The 18,537-nt window shown below is 49.8% G+C and overlaps 2 protein-coding genes and 2 long non-coding RNA genes across 4 annotated transcripts; 1 reads left to right on the top strand and 3 right to left on the bottom strand.

Annotated features, from left to right (window-relative positions):
* Positions 1-414: 414 nt before the first annotated feature.
* On the bottom strand, positions 415-2,396 carry LOC117846290 (probable trehalose-phosphate phosphatase 7). The gene is made up of 4 exons (XM_034727431.2): positions 1,871-2,396; positions 1,560-1,733; positions 1,303-1,458; positions 415-1,065 (listed from the first exon to the last, which is right to left on the bottom strand). The coding sequence occupies exons 1-4, from the start codon at positions 2,291-2,293 to the stop codon at positions 676-678; spliced, it is 1,143 nt and encodes a 380-aa protein (XP_034583322.1). The 5' UTR covers positions 2,294-2,396; the 3' UTR covers positions 415-675.
* A 10,624-nt stretch (positions 2,397-13,020) lies between these two features.
* On the top strand, positions 13,021-14,549 carry LOC117842894 (uncharacterized). The gene is made up of 2 exons (XR_004637579.2): positions 13,021-13,454; positions 13,654-14,549. It is a non-coding gene; the product is annotated as an uncharacterized lncRNA (long non-coding RNA).
* Positions 13,463-15,613, bottom strand: LOC117842896 (uncharacterized). The gene is made up of 2 exons (XR_004637580.2): positions 14,615-15,613; positions 13,463-14,333 (listed from the first exon to the last, which is right to left on the bottom strand). It is a non-coding gene; the product is annotated as an uncharacterized lncRNA (long non-coding RNA).
* A 1,153-nt stretch (positions 15,614-16,766) lies between these two features.
* On the bottom strand, positions 16,767-18,333 carry LOC117845026 (ethylene-responsive transcription factor RAP2-13). The gene has a single exon (XM_034725898.2). The coding sequence runs from the start codon at positions 17,810-17,812 to the stop codon at positions 16,928-16,930; it is 885 nt and encodes a 294-aa protein (XP_034581789.1). The 5' UTR covers positions 17,813-18,333; the 3' UTR covers positions 16,767-16,927.
* Positions 18,334-18,537: the final 204 nt, after the last annotated feature.

Raw genomic sequence — 18,537 nt, 5'->3', positions numbered from 1 at the left:
GCAAGGTGCTAGCTGTCCTAACAACAAGGCCAATTATGTACTTTGGCAGATCGGTGCTAATTAGCCCTGCACCAAATAATCATTTCTCTGGCGCACCTAAAAAAAGATGACCAATAGATGCAAGCAAAACAACCACATGTATATATGCACCATGCATGCACATGGTTGTTAGAATCTCGATTACATTGAACATTCTCTGTTGGAATGATTTTATGACCCAAGTTAACTGAACTCATTCTATGGTTCTTGTCAGAAGAACCTTGGATTGTAACAACGATTCAATGATTTGCCTTATAAACGTAGAGAACATGTAATTTTAACAACTATTATTATGCATGCATGCATCCATAGTCCACAACTCCACATTATCATTCAGAGAAACTGATGAAGGGATTGGAACGCGACCCTCATAACTTGCTCTTGGTTACTTGATTCTTCTCCTCTTGTATATATAGCATTAGCTACATAATGTACATGCTCGTTATACAGCCCTTAGGGCCCCCGGGGGGAAAAAAGAAGGGAGAGGAAAACAGAGAAGTCGCACTCAACGAGACGGTACAAAGTACAAACAGTGCTAGATCCGATATCTACTGGCACAAAGCACCATCTCGCAATCAGCTTTGCATCCGCCGCCCGCATTGTCCACGGTCACAAGAACCAGCCGCGTGCGTCGTGTCATTGCAGACTCATGAGCCTGGCCCTAGACCTGGAGAGGCGCTTCCACTCCACGAGGCGCAGCAGGAACTCCATCACCTCGGCCGGCTCCTGGAGCGAGTAGTTGGCGCTCGTCTCCTTGGGGTGCTTGGACACCAGGATCCCCACGCCCTGCCCCCGCCGCCGGAGGACCTTGAAGGCGTCCTCGTCGGTGCGGTCGTCGCCGATGTAGACGGGCAGGACGTTGGTGCAGTCGGCGAAGCCGAGCGACTCGAGCAGGAACTCGAGGGCCTTGCCCTTGTCCCACTTGATGGTGGGCCGCACCTCCAGCACCATCCGCCCTAGCGTCAGCCGCAGCTTGGGGTACTCCCGCAGCACGCCCTTCACCGCCTCCGAGACCTCGCCCCACATCTGCATAGATGTCGACGACGACAACGGCCCGTGAGTGATCAGCAGGACGGTGGATTATTAGGTAGTGATCGCCGACGTGCGTGCGCAGGTGAAAGAGCTTTATGCGTGGATTTTGGATCGGAGTTGCCATTTGCCAGAGATGATAATGCAGTGGGGGTGGGGTCTCCATGAAAAAGCTGAAAACGGCAGGATGGGATGAGAAAGCGACGGCCATTTGCGGCCACGCACGCAACGAACCTTTTCGTCGACGCATCTGAAGTGGACGGACACGCAGAACTTGTTGTTCTCCACCTTGGCCCCGGGGATGCAGCGCGTCGTCTCGGCAAGGCGCTCGTGCACCTCCTCTATCATGGGCAGGAACTCGCTCGCCGGTTGGAACAGGACTCCTTTCGCCTGCTTGTTCGTTGTAATGGCAAAAAAAAGCGGCTTTAGATCAACCGGCTGATGAGGCAGCGAAAGGTTGTCAACAAGGGATAGATGGAGCGAGTGGTCACCTTGGCCTTTGCGTGCCGGGAAGAGGCCTTGGCCGGGCCCTTTATGTCCATGCCGTGGCTGCCGGCGTAGTACAGCTCCGCCAGCTTCACGAACTCAAACACCTTGTCTCGGCACCGGCCGCTCACGATCGCCGTCGGGAAGTGCTTGGCGACGCTGCGCACGGCCATCCGCATCTGATCGGCGCGCGGTCACAATCAACACATACGTGTGAGCAGAGAGGCGCGCGTAGTAATTATTGTTAACAGGGAAGATACATGTAGTGATGGTGCCGAGCACGCAACGCCGAGCTCGATCAGTGCACAGTGCTCACCGTCTCGCTCATGAAGGCGGCGTCGGGGTCGTCCACGATGGGCGACAGGGTGCCGTCGTAGTCCAGGAACATCACGATGCGCTTGCCCTCGGAAGCCGCCACGATCTGCTCGAACTTGCCAAGCGCCGACGGGTGCCGCACCATCCAGGCGGCGCGCTCGTCGTCCACGCCGGCGGCGAGCGCGGCGGCCGCCTTGGCGTGCGTGGGCGACGACGCGCGCATCGACTCGACGCCCCAGGCGCCGCCCAGCAGCCCCGCCCCGGCGCCGAGCTCCACCTGCAGGCACTTGCGCCGCACGGCGGCGGCGATCCCGGCGCCGCGCGGTGGCGGGTACGGGAACAGCGTCCCGGGGCAGGGGCACGCCGACTGCGCCGGCGCCGCCGAGACGCCCACCTCCGAAACTCCCACACTCGGCTTCGCCATCGCTCGAACTCACGTCCTAATCGATCTACAGATGGAACAAGAATCCTGACCAAGCAGTGACTGGAAGAGAAGATCGTCGGGAGAGATGATTGGTGTGGGCGGTGAGGAGGCGGGAGCCGGCTATTTATAGCTGCGGCTGTGTGGAGGGAGGCGGCTGGCGTGGGCCACTGCGGCCGGCCGGGGGTGCCTTGGACGCGTCCGCCGTCGCTCGGCCCAGCTCGACGCCAGGTGGCCCGCGCGTGCGCGTACCGGGCCCGCGCGTGCGCGTACCGGGCCCGCCGCGGCGCGTACGTGTGGGCCTCCTGCGCGTGACACCTTGGCGTTTCCTTCCGTCTTCCACGCACAACAAAGCTCTTCTTCAGTCTTCACTCGTAACGCTAGCTGTTTGTTCTTGTGTACATCCAGCTTTACAGCCTCGTTTTGTCCCGGTGGTGGGCTGAAACTCGTGCGATATCGATTCTGCGAAACACGCGAGGTTTCCTGCTCAATGTTTCAATCTGAAACCGTAGTTTTCAGTGGGTTACTTTTGGAGGAAAAGAAAAGATTATCATCAGCACCTTGAAAACGGTAACAATTCACTACTCCTTTTGATACCAAATACGGGTTCATTTGGATCTAGCATAAAAATTAAAAAATTAAGGTACAAGTAAAATTACGCCAAAAAAGGTACAAGTAAAATTCATTAGCAGTTCTCAAGTTTGTTCATTAGTGTCACCTATAACACTGCAAGATTTTGGCTTTCAAAAATACGATATCATCTAATGACATTTGACTTCAAGAATGATACAATTACATTTTGTTGTTTTATAGGCTAACTATATTATTTAAGTGTTGCATCTAAGTAACCAATAACAAGTTGATGAAAACATGTGGAGATAAAATACATGCAACTATGCAAGTTTCACTTAATTTTCAACGTGTTGGAAATAATAAGTACTAGTTTCATCTTGATAAAACTGCTCCCATCCTTTTTTTTTTCTAAATGACTGCTCCCATCCCTTTTTTCATAAATGTTTTGCCATGCCGTCATATTAGCTAAGCTGAACCTTATTTAATTGGAACGAAACATTTATGAAAAGTTGAAAACACCCATTGAGAAATACCTTAGTAATTTGCAGATCTGGAACACCATACTTGTTAATTACACCACTTAACATGCAAAAATCATTAATTAATACAATGGTGTATGTTGGGACTTATTAGAGGATGACATGTGGGTTTCACGGGATTTTTGTTGTTGGATGACATGGATGCCACACAAGATCAGCACCAATTGGAGATGATTGGATCTTGGGTGAACCATTTATTAGGTTAGGGACCTAGATATAAAGATAATACTTTAGGGACCTAGGGACCTAATTGATACCCTGGACAAATTTAGGGAAAGTCGGTGCACTTTATTCTATGGAATATAACCCTAGTATTACATAGGGCTGAACACTTTTTTTTTTGCCAAACCACGTAAACCTTCATGCTAAGTCATCAGATGTCTTAATGCACGACCAACTAAGTAATAGGGTCACTGACTGTTTGATAGGGTCACTTATTGTTTGAATGGCTCCACAAAACAGCGGTTGATCGAGATATCCATTATACACGAGTTTGTATTACAGTAATGATGGGTTAATCCTGGTTATCTTTTTGTTGTCTACCTCTTTGATAACGAGGTGCTTGTAGCAACTTCATTAATCTTGATATCTACATGTACATACCAGTCTTTTGTATACGTGCGCGCGCACGCTGTGGTGGTGCTAGGTATTATGACTGTGTTTATATAAAAACATTTCTAAAAAGTATTGGGTGAAAATACTTACATCGAGATTGATTGGATGTATTTAAATAAGGCAGTTATGGAAGAATGAAACAAACATGTATTGGATTTGCGGTGGACTTAATATTTAGTCTATAGACACACATTTGGGACCAGCGAGGGAATACCTTTTTAAAGTAAACGGATCGGACCAAGTTGAGTTCGAACTGGCGTTGAATTTTATTCGAGAATATAAAATATCAATGATTTTGGTATTCCATTCGAACATGGTCCAACCTTTCTGTTTGATTTGCCTGTTTTCTATATTCGATCGAGCATGGTCCATCCGCCTTTAGTCGTCGTTTAATTTGGCCTGTATGCAACAACTTATAGTACTAGCATATTGTCTAGCAAGTATATCATATTTCGTAGGTCGATCGGTACCATGGTTGGGTTTGTTGGAGTGAACCATATTCATCGGTAACCCGGCCCCGCGGTGCATGCATCTCGGCGAGGCCGGGGCGCCAATTGGCCGACCGGTCCAGCCGAGGGAAAAGGACGCGACCTGCAGCCTGCCCGGTGGCTGCCCTGCCCTCGACCGTGCCAGGAGCCAAGAGCCCCTTTCCACGTCGAAGCTGCGCGGATCGGAGGAGTTGGTGCGCGCGCGCATCGGTCGCATGATGATTAGGTGCCCCCCGGGCCAAATAATTTAGCGGCAGGGGCACATGTTCCCGTCGTTTTCCGCCGCTGCCGAGGGGCGGGGGCGCGCACGCGGTCGGGGGCACCAACGAAAAACCGCGCCGGCCGAGCAAAACCGTGCGCCGAGATGGCGGCGAAACCAGCTGCCGCCATGTTGACATACACACCGTCGGTGCAGTGGCGGCCTGGCAGGGACCCGTCGGCCTTATTAGCGTATCCTATCGGCACCCGCGGTTCCGCGGAGCTGAGGTTTGTCAGCGCGCATGCGGCCAAGCATCTCTCTAGAGGAAGGTGCCAACGTAGGACGACACGAAACAACAGGGCCCGCCTGGCTCAACTACGAGCACCATCTATTTATGAATTCATACTATATTGATAAAATGTCCTTGTGCATATGCGTGGCTTCCGTCCACAAGGACAATATAATTCCTTTGTTTCTTAAACACAGTAGACACATGGTTTTTAATACTACGTACACACTGTATCCTATTAGCACTTTCGAGATGCCTCGTTGTTTCATAGACTTAACCTACACAGGTAGTTTTCACTAAAAAAATCAAATTAGATGCGCCTAGTTACTCGACAGATACTTTCCAAAAGGAAAAATTCTTGACAGGTTTCGATCATTGTGCTACCAAACGACATGATTTTTTAATATCTTGCAATTTGCAATAAACCGGAAGATGAGATTTGAAAGAAAAATGTAATCGTTTCCAACCAGGTTCTCAAAAAATAAGATATCTTACGCACGAGAAGAATCTGTACCAATAGAATCTATCACTCTATCGCCATACTTATGCACTTCAGGTTCCTTAGCTAGGTGGCGAGTAGTAATTCTTTTCATGTTTTGGGTGCCAATAATAACGCAAATTGCCAGAATAAGAATCCTGTTACTGATTCTCTCGACCATTTTTCCCCATAGAGAAACCAGCCAGTTGAAGCGCCTCTGTCTGTACTGGACTGAATTAATCTCGTACTCGGGTGCTTGTATGAAGGGGCGGATCCAGCGGTAGGTCGGGAGGGGCTCGAGCCTCCCTACCGCCGTGAATCCCATGGAGCCCTCCTACAAATTTGAGGAGGAAGAAGAAGGAACGGAGAGGAACGAGGAAGATGAAAAGGAGAGCCCCCACCCCACCACTTCAATCCTGCCTTCGCCACCGCGCCACTGCCGGTACGGTGGGCGGAAAGGAGCTCATCGTTCATGCAAGTTGCTCCGGCAGATTTGTCGCAGTATAAAGTTCAGATTTGATAGAGCTGTTTTTTCACCAATTCAAAGAGGCAGATTCCGCCAAGTGGACTAGATGTCGTAGCTGTAGCTACAGACCTATAGCTGGGCTTTGGCCACCGGCGTCCTCTGCTCACATGCAAGGCTCGATCGACCGATCACTGGAGTTTAGGTAGCCGGTCGCGAATGAAACTGCCCGGCTGAGGGGCGGCGGCTGCCACTGGTGGCTGCAGGCCAAAAAGACGGAAGAAAAGGCAGAACCTTGCGTTCACTGTTCAGCGCGACCACCGCCGCCGGTGTCGGGTGGTCGGCCGACGTGAAGGGTCCAAAGCAGAGCAGCGTACAGTACTGATCAATTCCATTATTGGGACATTGGTCACATAATCAAAATGCATGATGCATGGTCATGCGAGCTCTCAAGACCAGAAACAACGATCAATGTAATGGAGTGCATGCATCCTACTAGTACAGAAACACATGAAGATCTATTTTGTGTGCGTTACATGCACACCTGAAACCTGATTTATTAGCTCTTTATTATGGGTACTGCGGGACACAAGTAGCGTCAATTTGACTGACGGTGGCCTGAATCTCTCTCCGTTCGACTCGTGTCCAAAACCATCATCCGCCTTCAGCCTTGTGTCTAAAACAAATCTATGATATCTAGTTTAAACCGGAAAGATAATTACACAGCTACATGTTGGCAGTCTTATAAACCACTTTTTTTAGAACGTGAAGCAGAGGGTAAGAGATCATTGTTTCATAAAGTAATTGTCTTATAAACTAAACTTTAGAAGTATGAGGCAACACTTGTGATAGATTACAACAATTGAGAGTTACAGTGTGTGTGCGAGAGAGAGAAACTCTGACCGTCTCAAGACTAAATATGGATATGTGCTAACTACTGTGTGTGAGAGAGAGTAAACTGTTTATGCTTAATTAGAAGATGGGGTATTAACTAATGTCCTTGCCCAAAGTGTAGTGAACAGGGAATATCCGATTTGCACATTCTTATCATCACCTTTTTGTCTCCTACAAGCAAAGGGAGCATTAATCCCCACGCAAGAAAAAGGAGCATTGATCAACGTAGAACATTTTTAGATGCAACGACGCAGAACCTTAGTCCTAAACAAATCTGGTCTCATATGATTGGTGCCACTGTGCTTCCTAGACTTCTAAACTTTTCGCGACCTATAGCAAGGGATCTCCATAAACGCATTTACTCGTTCCCAAATCTTCATGATTCCTAGCTTTAACGAAAGAAAGAGGAGAGTAGCCGTGCAACTTGTACTTCGTCCAATGTATGTTCGAGTAGTAGCAACTAGCAAGTTGCAAGTGGGAATAACACAAAAGGGTACCACCACCGAACACTAGCTATAAACAGATCGTGTATATATACTCCACGCTCTATGGGACATAGATTATTAAGATAGGTGCAAATGATAGCACCTATAAATTATAATAGGTGGCCATAAAGCCACAAACTCCCATATTGGTCACAAAATCTTGTAACAGAATGCTAACTTGCTCAATACGTACGTACTCCCTCCGTACTGGTATTAGAAGTCATTTAGGACATGATTGTGCATACCAAGGAGTCATTAATTAGGGGTAAGTTCTTCCTGTCTACCCCTATTAAATGCAATTCCGGTATGTTTCATACGAGAAACAAACCAACGGTGGATTGGACGTGCACGCTGGTGCCTGGGCACGTCTTTTTCCGTTTTTCCGTCGATGGCGCGCTTCGTTTTTTCGCGTTTTGTTGAACGCGCGCTGGACGCCTAGCTGCACGCTCGCTGGACGTTTTGCCACGCCAAGTTCGTATTTATACACCCGGCCGGCTGCAAATTAACAAGCACAAACAAAACACCCGCACAAATGGCCAACTCACTTGCTACCTTCGATCTAAACGTGCCTGTACCGGAAGCTGGAGAAGGCAACACTAGGTTAGACCTCAACGAGCCTGTACTGGAGGATGATAATGACATCGGTAAGTTCTTTTCGACTGAGCCTGTACTGGAGGATGATAATGGTTTTTTTTGAAATAGAACATGTTGCCGAGGCTAATGTTCAAGTGCACCACCGAAGGAAAGAGATGTCAGAAGATTTGAGAAAGCAAGTTTATCAAGCGTTGTTGGCTAGAAGCAATAACGGGATACTCCACAAGAAAGATACCCAGATTATTGCTGATCGATTTGATCTACACCTTCGGACAGTTCAACACATATGGAGGAGAGGTAAAACACAACTTGCAAACTCCATCCCGGTTGTGGTCTCTAGTTTAAAAAAGAGTAGAGTTGGTCGTAAGGCAATTCCTATTGATTTGGAAACCTTGCGTGACATTCCTCTGAAGGAGAGGATGACCATACAAGATGTTTGTGCCAAACTAAACATTAGCAAATGGAAGGTGCAAAGGTATTTGAGAAGAGGTTTGCTAAGGCGCCATTCTAGTAGCATCAAGCCCTATCTCACTGAAGGTAATAAAAAGACTAGGTTAAAGTGGTGTATTGACATGATTGAGAGGGGGTTGAGTGGTGATCCAAGGTTTAAGGATCTTTTTGACTTTGTCTTCATTGATGAAAAATGGTTCTACCTCACCCAAAAATCTGAAAAGTATTACTTGCTCCCCGAAGAAGACGATCCACATAGGACTTGTAAGAACAAAAACTACATCCCTAAGCTCATGTTTTTGTGTGTTTGTGCTCAACCGAGGTTTAGAGATGGGGAGTGCATTTTTTATGGTAGAATTGGATGTTTTCATCTTGTCACTTATGAACCGGCTCAAAGAAGTAATGCAATAACCGGCCGTGTCCGTGGAGATATGGTTATGAAGCCCATTACAAGTATCACAAGAGATGTCATTAGAGAATTCATGATTAACCAAGTCTTGCCGGCTATTAGAGACAAGTGGCCAAGAGAAGATGTGGGCAATCCTATTTTCATTCAACAAGACAATGCACCTTCACATTTAAAGTTGGATGATCCATTGTTTTGTGAGCATGCAAAGAGAGATGGTTTTGATATTCAGCTCATTTCTCAACCACCAAATTCTCCTGATTTCAACATTTTGGACTTGGGATTTTTTCAAGCAATTCAAGCAATTCAATACAAAAAGAATGCAAAAACTATTCAAGACCTAGTTCCAGCCGTGCAACAGGTAGTGTTCACACATGATTGATCAAATTGTTCACACATTTTTCATCATTCCAACAACTAATTTCATCACTGATTTTTGTAGGCAATCATGGATTATTGTCCACGTAAAGCAAACCACATCTTTGTAACACTACAAACTGTTTTAATAGAAGCAATGAAGAAGAAAGGCAACAACAACTTCAAGATCCCTCACATGAAAAACGAGATATTAGAAAGACAAGGGCGCCAGCCAACTTCTATCTCGTGCCCACCATCCTTGCTAGATGAAGCTAAGATTACACTTGCTACATTGTAGAGAGAAAAAGCTACTAATTAGATATTGGAAGCTTTAGAACGTTGCTGTGTTCTTCATTAGTATAGACATTGTTGCTGTTATTTTCCTTGCAAGAATTAACTAATTAGAAGTAAAGCTTGTTATCTTACCGTTGTTGTGCCGTCATCCTTCCTGGCAGCGAGCTCACGTTCGCACTTCTCGTCGAGCATCTTGAGCACTTGTGGATCAAACTTGATATTGTTGCCATGCATCACGACTTTGTCCAGATCGGGGATGAAAACCTTGCAGTCGAACTCGTCGAGGCAGTAAAGCATGGCGAGGAGCATGTATTCCAAGTGCACGAGACCGCAGCGAGAGCATGGCCAGAAACGCGAGTGTGCATGATCCCACGCTTGGCGGGTCCTCATGGACGAGATGACAGTGAGCGCAAACAAAAGCGCCCGGCGGCAACGCATGCTCCGACTCCGGTGCCATGGAGTCCGGCACAAACTCGAGGGACTCCGGCACCATCTCGGAGTCCAGTGGGGAGGAGTCGTCCTTGGGCGCCACCTCCGACTCCGGCGGGATGGAGTCCTGCAGCTCAACGAGAAGATCCAGAGCCACGGACTCCGGCGCGATGACCATCGAGTCTGGCGACAAGGAGGCCACGGCGAGTGGCGATTCTGAGTCCAGGGCGAGCGGCAAGTCGGAGTCCATGGCGAGGACATAGAGAGGTGTGGCATCTCGACCGAAGAGAGGCAACAGGCGAGGAAGGAAGGCGAGGCGTGCGGCGTTAATTACATCGGGGAACGAAGCGTGCGGCGTGGCGCAATTACTCCGTGTGCAGCGTGGCGCAAGTACGTAGGGGCAAAGAAGTCCAAGACCCACGCCTCGCCACACGGACGACTTCTAATCTGCTCTGGCTGACGGAGCGCAGGACGACTTCTAATATTAACCCGGAGGAGTACATGCCAGGAGCAAATTAATAGAGTTAAATACACCCTAGGCATGACAAGTTGTATAGTAGCCACTAGGTGGAGGCATGGAGCATTGCCATATGGGCCAACTACGCATCCAAGCAAGAATTATGAATGTGTTGGTTTACTTTTGCAAAATGATTGTTCCCCCTTCCATATCCATTGATCTATATATAGTACCATCTCTCATCGTGCTTGCCGACTCTTCTGATCGGATGGCTGACAGTGGCGTTGCATCCATTCAATGACGTGGACGACCTTCTTAGCAATGCGCTCTTGTGGTGCTGGTTTTCAAATAGTTCCTTGATAGACAGCGATTCATCGCCATGCAAAGCTTTAGTACTAACAATCAATCGGTCATTTTCATGGTATAAGAAAAAGTATGCACGCATATGCGATCAATCTACTACTTCTTAATCCCCCTGAAATGGGCGGTTTGCCATTATCCATGAAAAATGCTTCTAACAGGGAAAGTAATAATAATCAGTGCCCCGATTCCTCAATAAAAAAATGCCTCAGCTCACAATTCAGGTTATGTCCTTCCATCCATTCCATTGAGTACAATGTTTATCATTCTTAGAAATATAGGCACTGCATTATTGAGGCTCTCGGGTATTCTGACAGAAACAAAATATCCCGAAGGGAATTGTGAAACTTGTTTTCTCTTTATCATCGATTTTCATCCTTGGCGGTAGCCAAAATAAAACAACCTAAGAGATTGGGCATTTCACAACAAACTGCTGAGTCGATGGGCATTTCGATTCTTGGCAAGGGGTAATCGTCATTCAGGCATGCTTTTTTGTTTTGAAAAGTTGGTTCTTTTTAACTAAGGTGAAACATCATATTACGAGCCACTTGTTAAATAAATTATGCATCCCCTATAAACTGCAATTATGTTTCTTGCCACATGTGTATATACTTGGGTTCATAGTCTGCAAGCTCCTTTAATTTGCAACATCTAATTACGACCCTTTGTATGTACAAATGATATGAATATTTCAATGCCCCGGAATCAGAATATGGAACTTTTGCAGGACTAATAATAAATATTTTGGTGTGATCAATGGACAATGCTTGCTGTTTTGCTGGTCTAGTGATGCTGTCTTGCTTATGTACGTCTGCTTTCAAAACAGATTTGTATTTTAGATTTGGCAAAATGGTTTATCACTTCCAAATGCATATATGGATGTATGATAAATTCATTCCTCTACAAACACCAGACTACTAGGGCTCTGTTTGTTTGAGCTTCCTATCAGTTTCTCAACGTGAAAAGTTAGAAGCTCAAACAAACAGGAAATTTCCCGTGCAGCTTTTGAAAAGCCAGAAGCTCAGAAAAGCTGAGTTTATATGGGAAGCTGAAAAGCTCAGTTTTTTAAGCTTTTCGTAGCTTTTTGAGTTCAAAAAGCTAAACACATCTTCTAAATGCTAGTGTTGGCTTTTCAGAATAAAAAAACCAGCAGCAACTTTTCAAAAAAGCTCAAAAGCTGCGGCTCAAACAAACAGGCTCTAAAGCCATTTCAAGAGCTTTGAACATATATTATCTGCAGTAACCTCATGTATTCACTCAGCCTTTGAAAATTCTCAAGACTACTACCTGCTTCTCATGCTGCCCTTAATTTGTTCCCGTTTGAGAGCTTCACAGGGGGCTCATATTTGGAAAAAAAATATATTTGAGAGCTTCACAGGGGGGCTCATATTTGGAAAAATTCTGATATAACAAGGTAGGTATGCTGGTTTTTTCCAACGACCTGCGTTTCTAGTTTTTTTTTAGGGCGACCTGTGTTTCTAGTTCGATACGGATGATGTTCGCTGTATATCCACACAGCAGCAGCCGGCTGCCTCCGCCGACCCACTGGTCATTTGGGTTTAGCACAACTCACAGGCCACAGCGCACAGGCCTAATGAGCCCACAGGCCACAGCGCAGCAGAGCGCTTGGCGTATGATACTTTGAGCCCAGGCAGCCCAGAACATTTGGAAAATCCGACCAGTTTTGCTGAAGAAAAGACTCCAGGCCCGCACTTGACCACGCTACTGCTAGCACATGCCTGTTCGCTTCAGCTTATTCAGCCGGCTTATCAGCCACCAAACAGTATTTTCCTCTCACAACAAATCAGCCGTTGCAGCTTTTCAGCCGGCTTATAAGCTGAAGCGAACAGGAGAATTCCGTTCCTCCACTAAAACAACAACAACAAATAAGTCTGCTCATCTCGAAAGGGAAGAAACTGATTGATGATGATTCGCCAAGCAGAGAGGGACGTGCAGATTTTGCCGTGATTCTGGCAAAAGCTGAAACAAGTGTTGCAATTGCAAGCTTTGGCGGACAAGATTGGCCTGCTTAGGTCCAAGTGGAGATAATGATAGTACTACAGGATAACCAAAATTAAACCCGGATTAGAGCCTGATAGACCACTTTCAACGCAATATACAGTTATGCTCACTGCATGGCAACAGAAGAATATAAATGAAAAACAAGTTGTGCACCAGCTACTAGTGGCATAAAATAGGGCATCCATCCTTCCCGTTCGGGCTCCTTCACTCGTTTCTTACCCTTTTCGGCTGCTTGCTTGTTTAGTTCGTGGACTATGGTCACGGGGCGTCGCCGCCATGGCTTTTTTTTTGATAAAGGAACCGCCATGACTTCGATAAGATCGCGGTGGGGGCACTGGCATTTCATCGCCCAATTTTGTTAAGAGCCTCGTCATCCCCCGGCGTGGTGAAAGTGAAAGTGAAACAACGACGAACTCGGCACTGATTTCTCGAGGTGGCCTACCTGCAGCTGCAGCAGCTCTTGAGTCTTGGCAGCAAAACGCGTGCTCAAAAGGGGAGGCATTTGACAGGTAAGTGGGGCCAGGGCTAGGTAAGATAGGACCCACATGGTGGTGAGTACCGGTAGCGGCATCATCAGTGGCTTTTGTCCAGTGGGTTGGTGTGCCTGCCTTTCGCAATTAACAAGGCGCAGGCAGCAGCCCCGCTGCTACTACCAGGCTAGCGGAGGGGGCACCGGCTCAGCCAAGTTGCCACGGACGGACGAGACCTCTCGCCTGGGGCGCGAGGACAGCGCTGCCACTGTGCGCCGCTCCGCCGTTGGCGCCACTGCCAGGTAGAGAATATGTAAATTCGGATACTTAAAATTTGTTTCAGTACAGGAGAGAAGGTTTTCAAAAAAAATTTGTGCTCTTCTCCAGCAGAATAGCTAAAACTGGATACATATAAATCTTCCAGGGTCTAATTGGTAGGTGGGGATCATTCTTAAGGACTAATCCGCAACTGATCAAGAGCCCTCTATCTTCTCACTGCAGTCCATCCTCTCCCTAGCTTTTTCGCCGAATCGACCTTCTTTAATGCTGAATCGGCGGAGGGCGTGCGCATCTACACTCGTCAACCCCTCGCAGCGCCCGTCCCCAGGGAGATGCTCGCACACCCGCGTGCGGCAGAGCTCAGCCTCCCGCGGCAGTGCACGCTCGCTTGCATGTGACGGCACGCAGCTCACGCAGCAGAGCCCGAACCCGGTGGTGGTGCTCACCCGACCGCGTGCGCCGGTGCCCGCCCACGCAGCGGAGCCCAGACCTAGCAACAGTGCTCACTTGGCCCCGCGCACGGGTGCCCTCCTCCTCACCCACGTTGAGGCCAGACCGGCATATCTCATCGGCGCAGCGGCGCTCCCCCACCCAGATGCGGGCTTCGTGGAGCTACCGTGCGGAGGAGTGTGCTCCCGCGGAGTTGCTCGTGCGGAGAAGCACTCGCTCGCCCATATGCTGGCTGGTGGAGCTGCTCATGCGGCGCCGCTGGGCCGGCGGAGCTCACCCGCCCCTCATCAATGCCCACCCTTGGTCGAATCGACCTCAAAGATGGCGGAATAGAGCATGGAGATGGAGCGCGGGGAGGACAGCGGCGACCGGAGGTGGGGATGATGTGGTGGCGCTGCGGCGGAGGAGACGGAGACGGCACGAAAGCTTCCGACGGAAGCGATTAGTTTCTCCTGTTATTGAAAGAAAAATTTAGCAATCCTGAAGTTGGATATCTATATACAAATTTGTATATAGGAGAGAGAAATTTAGGTTATAGTTTAAAAATTTTAGGTATAGCAAACTATATATGTATGTTGTTGGCTGCTGGAGCAAGTTTTTAGATATGTATATTTGTATATAGGAGAGAGAAATTTAGATTATAATTTAAAAATTTTAGGTATAGCAAACTATATATGTACGCTGCTGGAACAAGTTTTTGTGTTTTTAGGTACTGTGGTAGTTTACTACTCACCACATGCCAAAAGCAACGGGAAAAGCAAGCGAGGCAGGCACGGCAAAGCGTTCCGGGGCACCGGTGCTCTGTTCCTGCCTGCGGCTTTTCCATCCACGCCCTTTTGACCCCTTCTCCTGCCTCCCTCTCCCTCGACGTACTGTGGAGGAGTAGTGTGTACAATCAGAGGGAGAGATTGCGCTGTTCCTCTAGTCTGTCTAGTCGTATCGCACGCGCCGGCGGGCGGCGACGGAGAGGAGGCGGCACTGGCACGGCACGCGCGGGGCCCGGTGGTCCGGAGCGTTCCAACGTGTCACGTCGCGAGACGGGGCCACCGCTATCCGTCCGTCCCTTTGTTTGGTGGCTTCGGCAACTTGTTGGCGGCATTGATGGCTGCACACTGCGCCGTTCGTGCCCCGTCCCGCCGATCGCGTGCACGCGGAGCCCACGCGGTTTCGCCGCTCGCCTCCGCGGTAGCAGCAGCTAGGAAGGTTTAACATTCTGTGGCGGGAAATTACTCCCGCGCCTCGGGTCGCACCCTGTTCCCATCCGCCCGCCATCGTCTACGTTTCAAAAGTTGAACGGCCCAGGGTGTAAAGTTGAACAGCCTAACCTAACCCAGATCATTTGATTTGCCAGCTACCGAGCTACGATTGCAGTAGATTACGGCATTACGCTGCAGCCTGCCGCCACTCCCAGAGACGGAGCGACGCAGCTTTCCTCTACGGTCCGCCCGCCTTCAAATCACGCTTGGGTTGGGAATTGGGATAGGATAGGATGCCGCGACGCGAGATCCGTCGCATGTGGAGCGGATCCGCCGGAGAAAGGACGCGTCACATACGACATAACCTCACCCCGCCCGTAGTACTCGGGACTTCCGGGGCGCGTACGTGACGACGATTGAAAGCTCACGTCCCCTGATCGACCTGACCGGTCCACGAGCGCTGTCACTCTCGGATCGCGGTCGCGACGGGAAAAAATCGCGCCACCGCGAAGCTTCGCGCCGTCGGCTAGCGTACGACGCCGGAGCGTCCACACTTCCGTGATGTGGGGGTATGGACTACGTGCACCCACACGTTGGGCGATGTGGAGGTGAGGTGCGGTCGTCTGCGTTTGTTTTTGTGTTTCGAGTGAGCTGAATTGTCGCGCAACTGACCGAGCATATACTGATATACTGCTGCTGGTCTAGGACCATCCGTCATCAGATCACGCGCTAGGTGAAGGTGAACCAAGGCTGATGGAGACTCTCCTCCTTTGCTTCTTGATGATGCCAGTTCATGAGTTGTGCAAGCCGTAGTGTGCAGTTCACTTGAATCACACACCTCGCGTGGGTACATCGATGTTGGATGGATGATACGCAAGCGATTATTGAGCAAGGAGGAATTTGTGTTAGTGAGCAAGATTCCTTACACTAAGATGGACGCAGACGGTTTGCCTGCTTGATTAGCTACTGCTGCTCTCGGCAAAATTAGCAGACAGACTGCTCGTCGAAGTGTGAAGGAGACTTTCCTGGCTTCATCGTGGCCAGTTCATGATTCAAGCAGCCTGGAACTTTTGGTTCACTCATGGCCAGTTCATGATTCAAGCAGCCTGCGTTCGACCTATGATACTCAACCACTGCATCATAGTTTTGCGTGTTATACAACCATAGGATGATAAGAAAAGGCAGTTTCTGCGTTCATCAGCATTGTAGTATGTGCCTATGGCAACCTCATTGGATCCTGCTGTGGCTTTTTGGCACCAATACCTCTCAGGATTATAATCAAATCAGTTTATCATTTTTGCGAAGTGCGGAGTAGTACTATCATCGATCGTAAATCAACACCACCCATGGAACAAGCACTAAGATTGCACAACGCGAAGTTTTTTACAACAAGATAATATAGCACTAACAATAGTAGTTCATCAGATTACAAGTCCTCGACCCAGCGAGCTGATTTTACATCATACTAGTAATATCACATCACACCCTGCTGTTCTTACAACCTGTAGAGCAGCACCATCTACCAAGAAACAAAAGCTAGAACAATGGACACTTCACCGGCCGGAGCCACTGACCAGTGGCCGACCGACCACCGGGAGACGCCGGACACAAAAACGCCGGCCTCCCATCGGTTGGTTCTCCCCTCCGGGGACCAAACGCTAACAGACATCTACAACTGACTGACATGAGTACACCCGAAACGAATTCTGAAACATCTACACAAAACGAACGGGATTAGAGGTAATAATCCACTAATGCCCGCGCGAGATGTCAAAAATCCCATCTGCGCGACGGCCGTTAAGCTTCTGCTGCTGTAGTAGTAGTAGGAGCCAAGAAGGAATGGCGGGTGGTTAATTGGCGGCGAGGAGGGAGTCCCAGTCGATCTCGTACGACGGGTACTTGGTGAGGGCGAAGCCGGCGGCCTCGTCCCACGGTGCCTCGCTGAAGTCCAGCTGCTGCATCTCCGGCACCGTCGACTCGGGCGAGGCGGACGGCGACGGGGACGGACACGAGGACTCGGCGGCGGACTCGAGGCAGGACGAGGTCGCGTCGTCGGAGGACGGCGATGAGCAATTGCTGGTGGGGGCGGAGGATGACGTGGCGGCTGCGGCGGACTTCTTGGCGCCCTTCTTGGATGCGGCGATGTTCTGGCAGAGCTGCTGGAGCTTGGCGTCGACGGAGACGTGGAGCGGGCCGCGGGAGGCGGCGTTGTCGGGGAAGTTGAGGCGCGCCGCGTCGCCGCGGAGGCGGTAGGCGGCCTGGTCGTAGGCGAGCGCTGCCTCCTCGGCGGTGTCGAAGGTGCCGAGCCAGAGGCGGGTGCGGTTGCGCGGGAGGCGGATCTCCGCCACCCACTTGCCCCAGTGCCGCTGCCGCACGCCGCGGTACAGCTTCTGCGGCCGCGGCGGGGTCGGGGCCGCCGCAGACGCCGACGAGACCTTCATGGGCTGGGCCCGCGGGCCCAGGACGGAGGACTGCGCCTGGCGCTGCAGGTGGAGGCGGGCCTGGATGTACTGCATCTGGGCCGGGCTCAGCTGGCCCGCCCCCTCGGCTCCGGCGGCGAACGGGTACCCGCCACCGTAGGCGGCGGCGTGGTGGAAGGAGAAGGGAGAGGTGGGACTGAGAGGGTGGTGGTGTTGGAGAAGCGGACTGGACCCGTGAGGAGCAGAGGCATCCCGGATAAAAGGCTCGAGAGCTCTCATCAGCTCCTCCCCGGACAGATCTATAGCGGCAGCCATCTAGACTTTAGTAGTAGACCTGAAGAAAACTCTTTTTTTGTTTTTTTTTCTTTCTAGCAAACCAAGAACAAATCAGGCAGAACCCAACAGCCACAGTAAAAAACAGATGGCTCTGATGGTAGATCTGCGCACGGACTTGCACAAGGGAGGTGTGGAAAAAGAACCCCTCTTGGCTACCAAACTAGCAACCTAGACTGCTAAAAACCAAGCTGAAGAAGAAATAGCAGATCTGAAGCCCAGGATCTAAAACGTCCCGGGTCTCTCGCTGTCTGCTCGAGGAAGACGAAACCAAGAAGAACAAGGAGAGGAGGAAGAGGGTCAGGAGAGTGAACTTTACCTGCGACGCGCGAGAACTCGCTCAGATCTAAGCTTACCTCGCTCGAACTCACTGGAACGGTGGTGGGTGGGCGCTGGATGGATGGGGATTGGGTAGGCGGATTTTGGCTGTGGACGAGCGGAGATGGGATGGCTGGTGGTGGCTTGGGAGTGTTGGTGGGGCGGGGAGGAGGAAAGGAGGGGCAAGGAGCTCTTTTATAGCCAGGCTGCCTCGCTCGCCATTTCCCCATTTGATTACCACGCTAATCCACGGTGTCATCGACGTGGCAAGGTAATTTTGGAGCGATGAGCTGGGATTACTTCGCGCTTACTCCTCCGATAAGCCCTTTTCTTTCTTTTTTTTGCGGGTATCCGATAAGCCCTTTTCAGGGGGCGTGTCAGCGACGATG

The sequence above is a fragment of the Setaria viridis genome, chromosome 2 (genome assembly GCF_005286985.2).
Source record: "Setaria viridis chromosome 2, Setaria_viridis_v4.0, whole genome shotgun sequence".
Classification (NCBI taxonomy): Eukaryota; Viridiplantae; Streptophyta; class Magnoliopsida; order Poales; family Poaceae; genus Setaria; species Setaria viridis.
This window is presented reverse-complemented; position numbering and strand designations above follow the sequence as displayed.

What these genes read in the sequence shown, in the direction of transcription:
- LOC117846290 (XM_034727431.2), bottom strand. Translation starts at nt 2,293, where the DNA reads ATGGCGAAGCCGAGTGTGGGAGTTTCGGAGGTGGGCGTCTCGGCGGCG. An exon ending in CCGCCTTCATGAGCGAGACG is followed by an intron (nt 1,734 to 1,870) that starts GTGAGCACTGTG and finishes CGCGCCGATCAG; the next exon opens with ATGCGGATGGCCGTGCGCAG. An exon ending in TCAGATGCGTCGACGAAAAG is followed by an intron (nt 1,066 to 1,302) that starts GTTCGTTGCGTG and finishes ACATCTATGCAG; the next exon opens with ATGTGGGGCGAGGTCTCGGA.
- LOC117845026 (XM_034725898.2), bottom strand. Translation starts at nt 17,812, where the DNA reads ATGGCTGCCGCTATAGATCTGTCCGGGGAGGAGCTGATGAGAGCTCTC.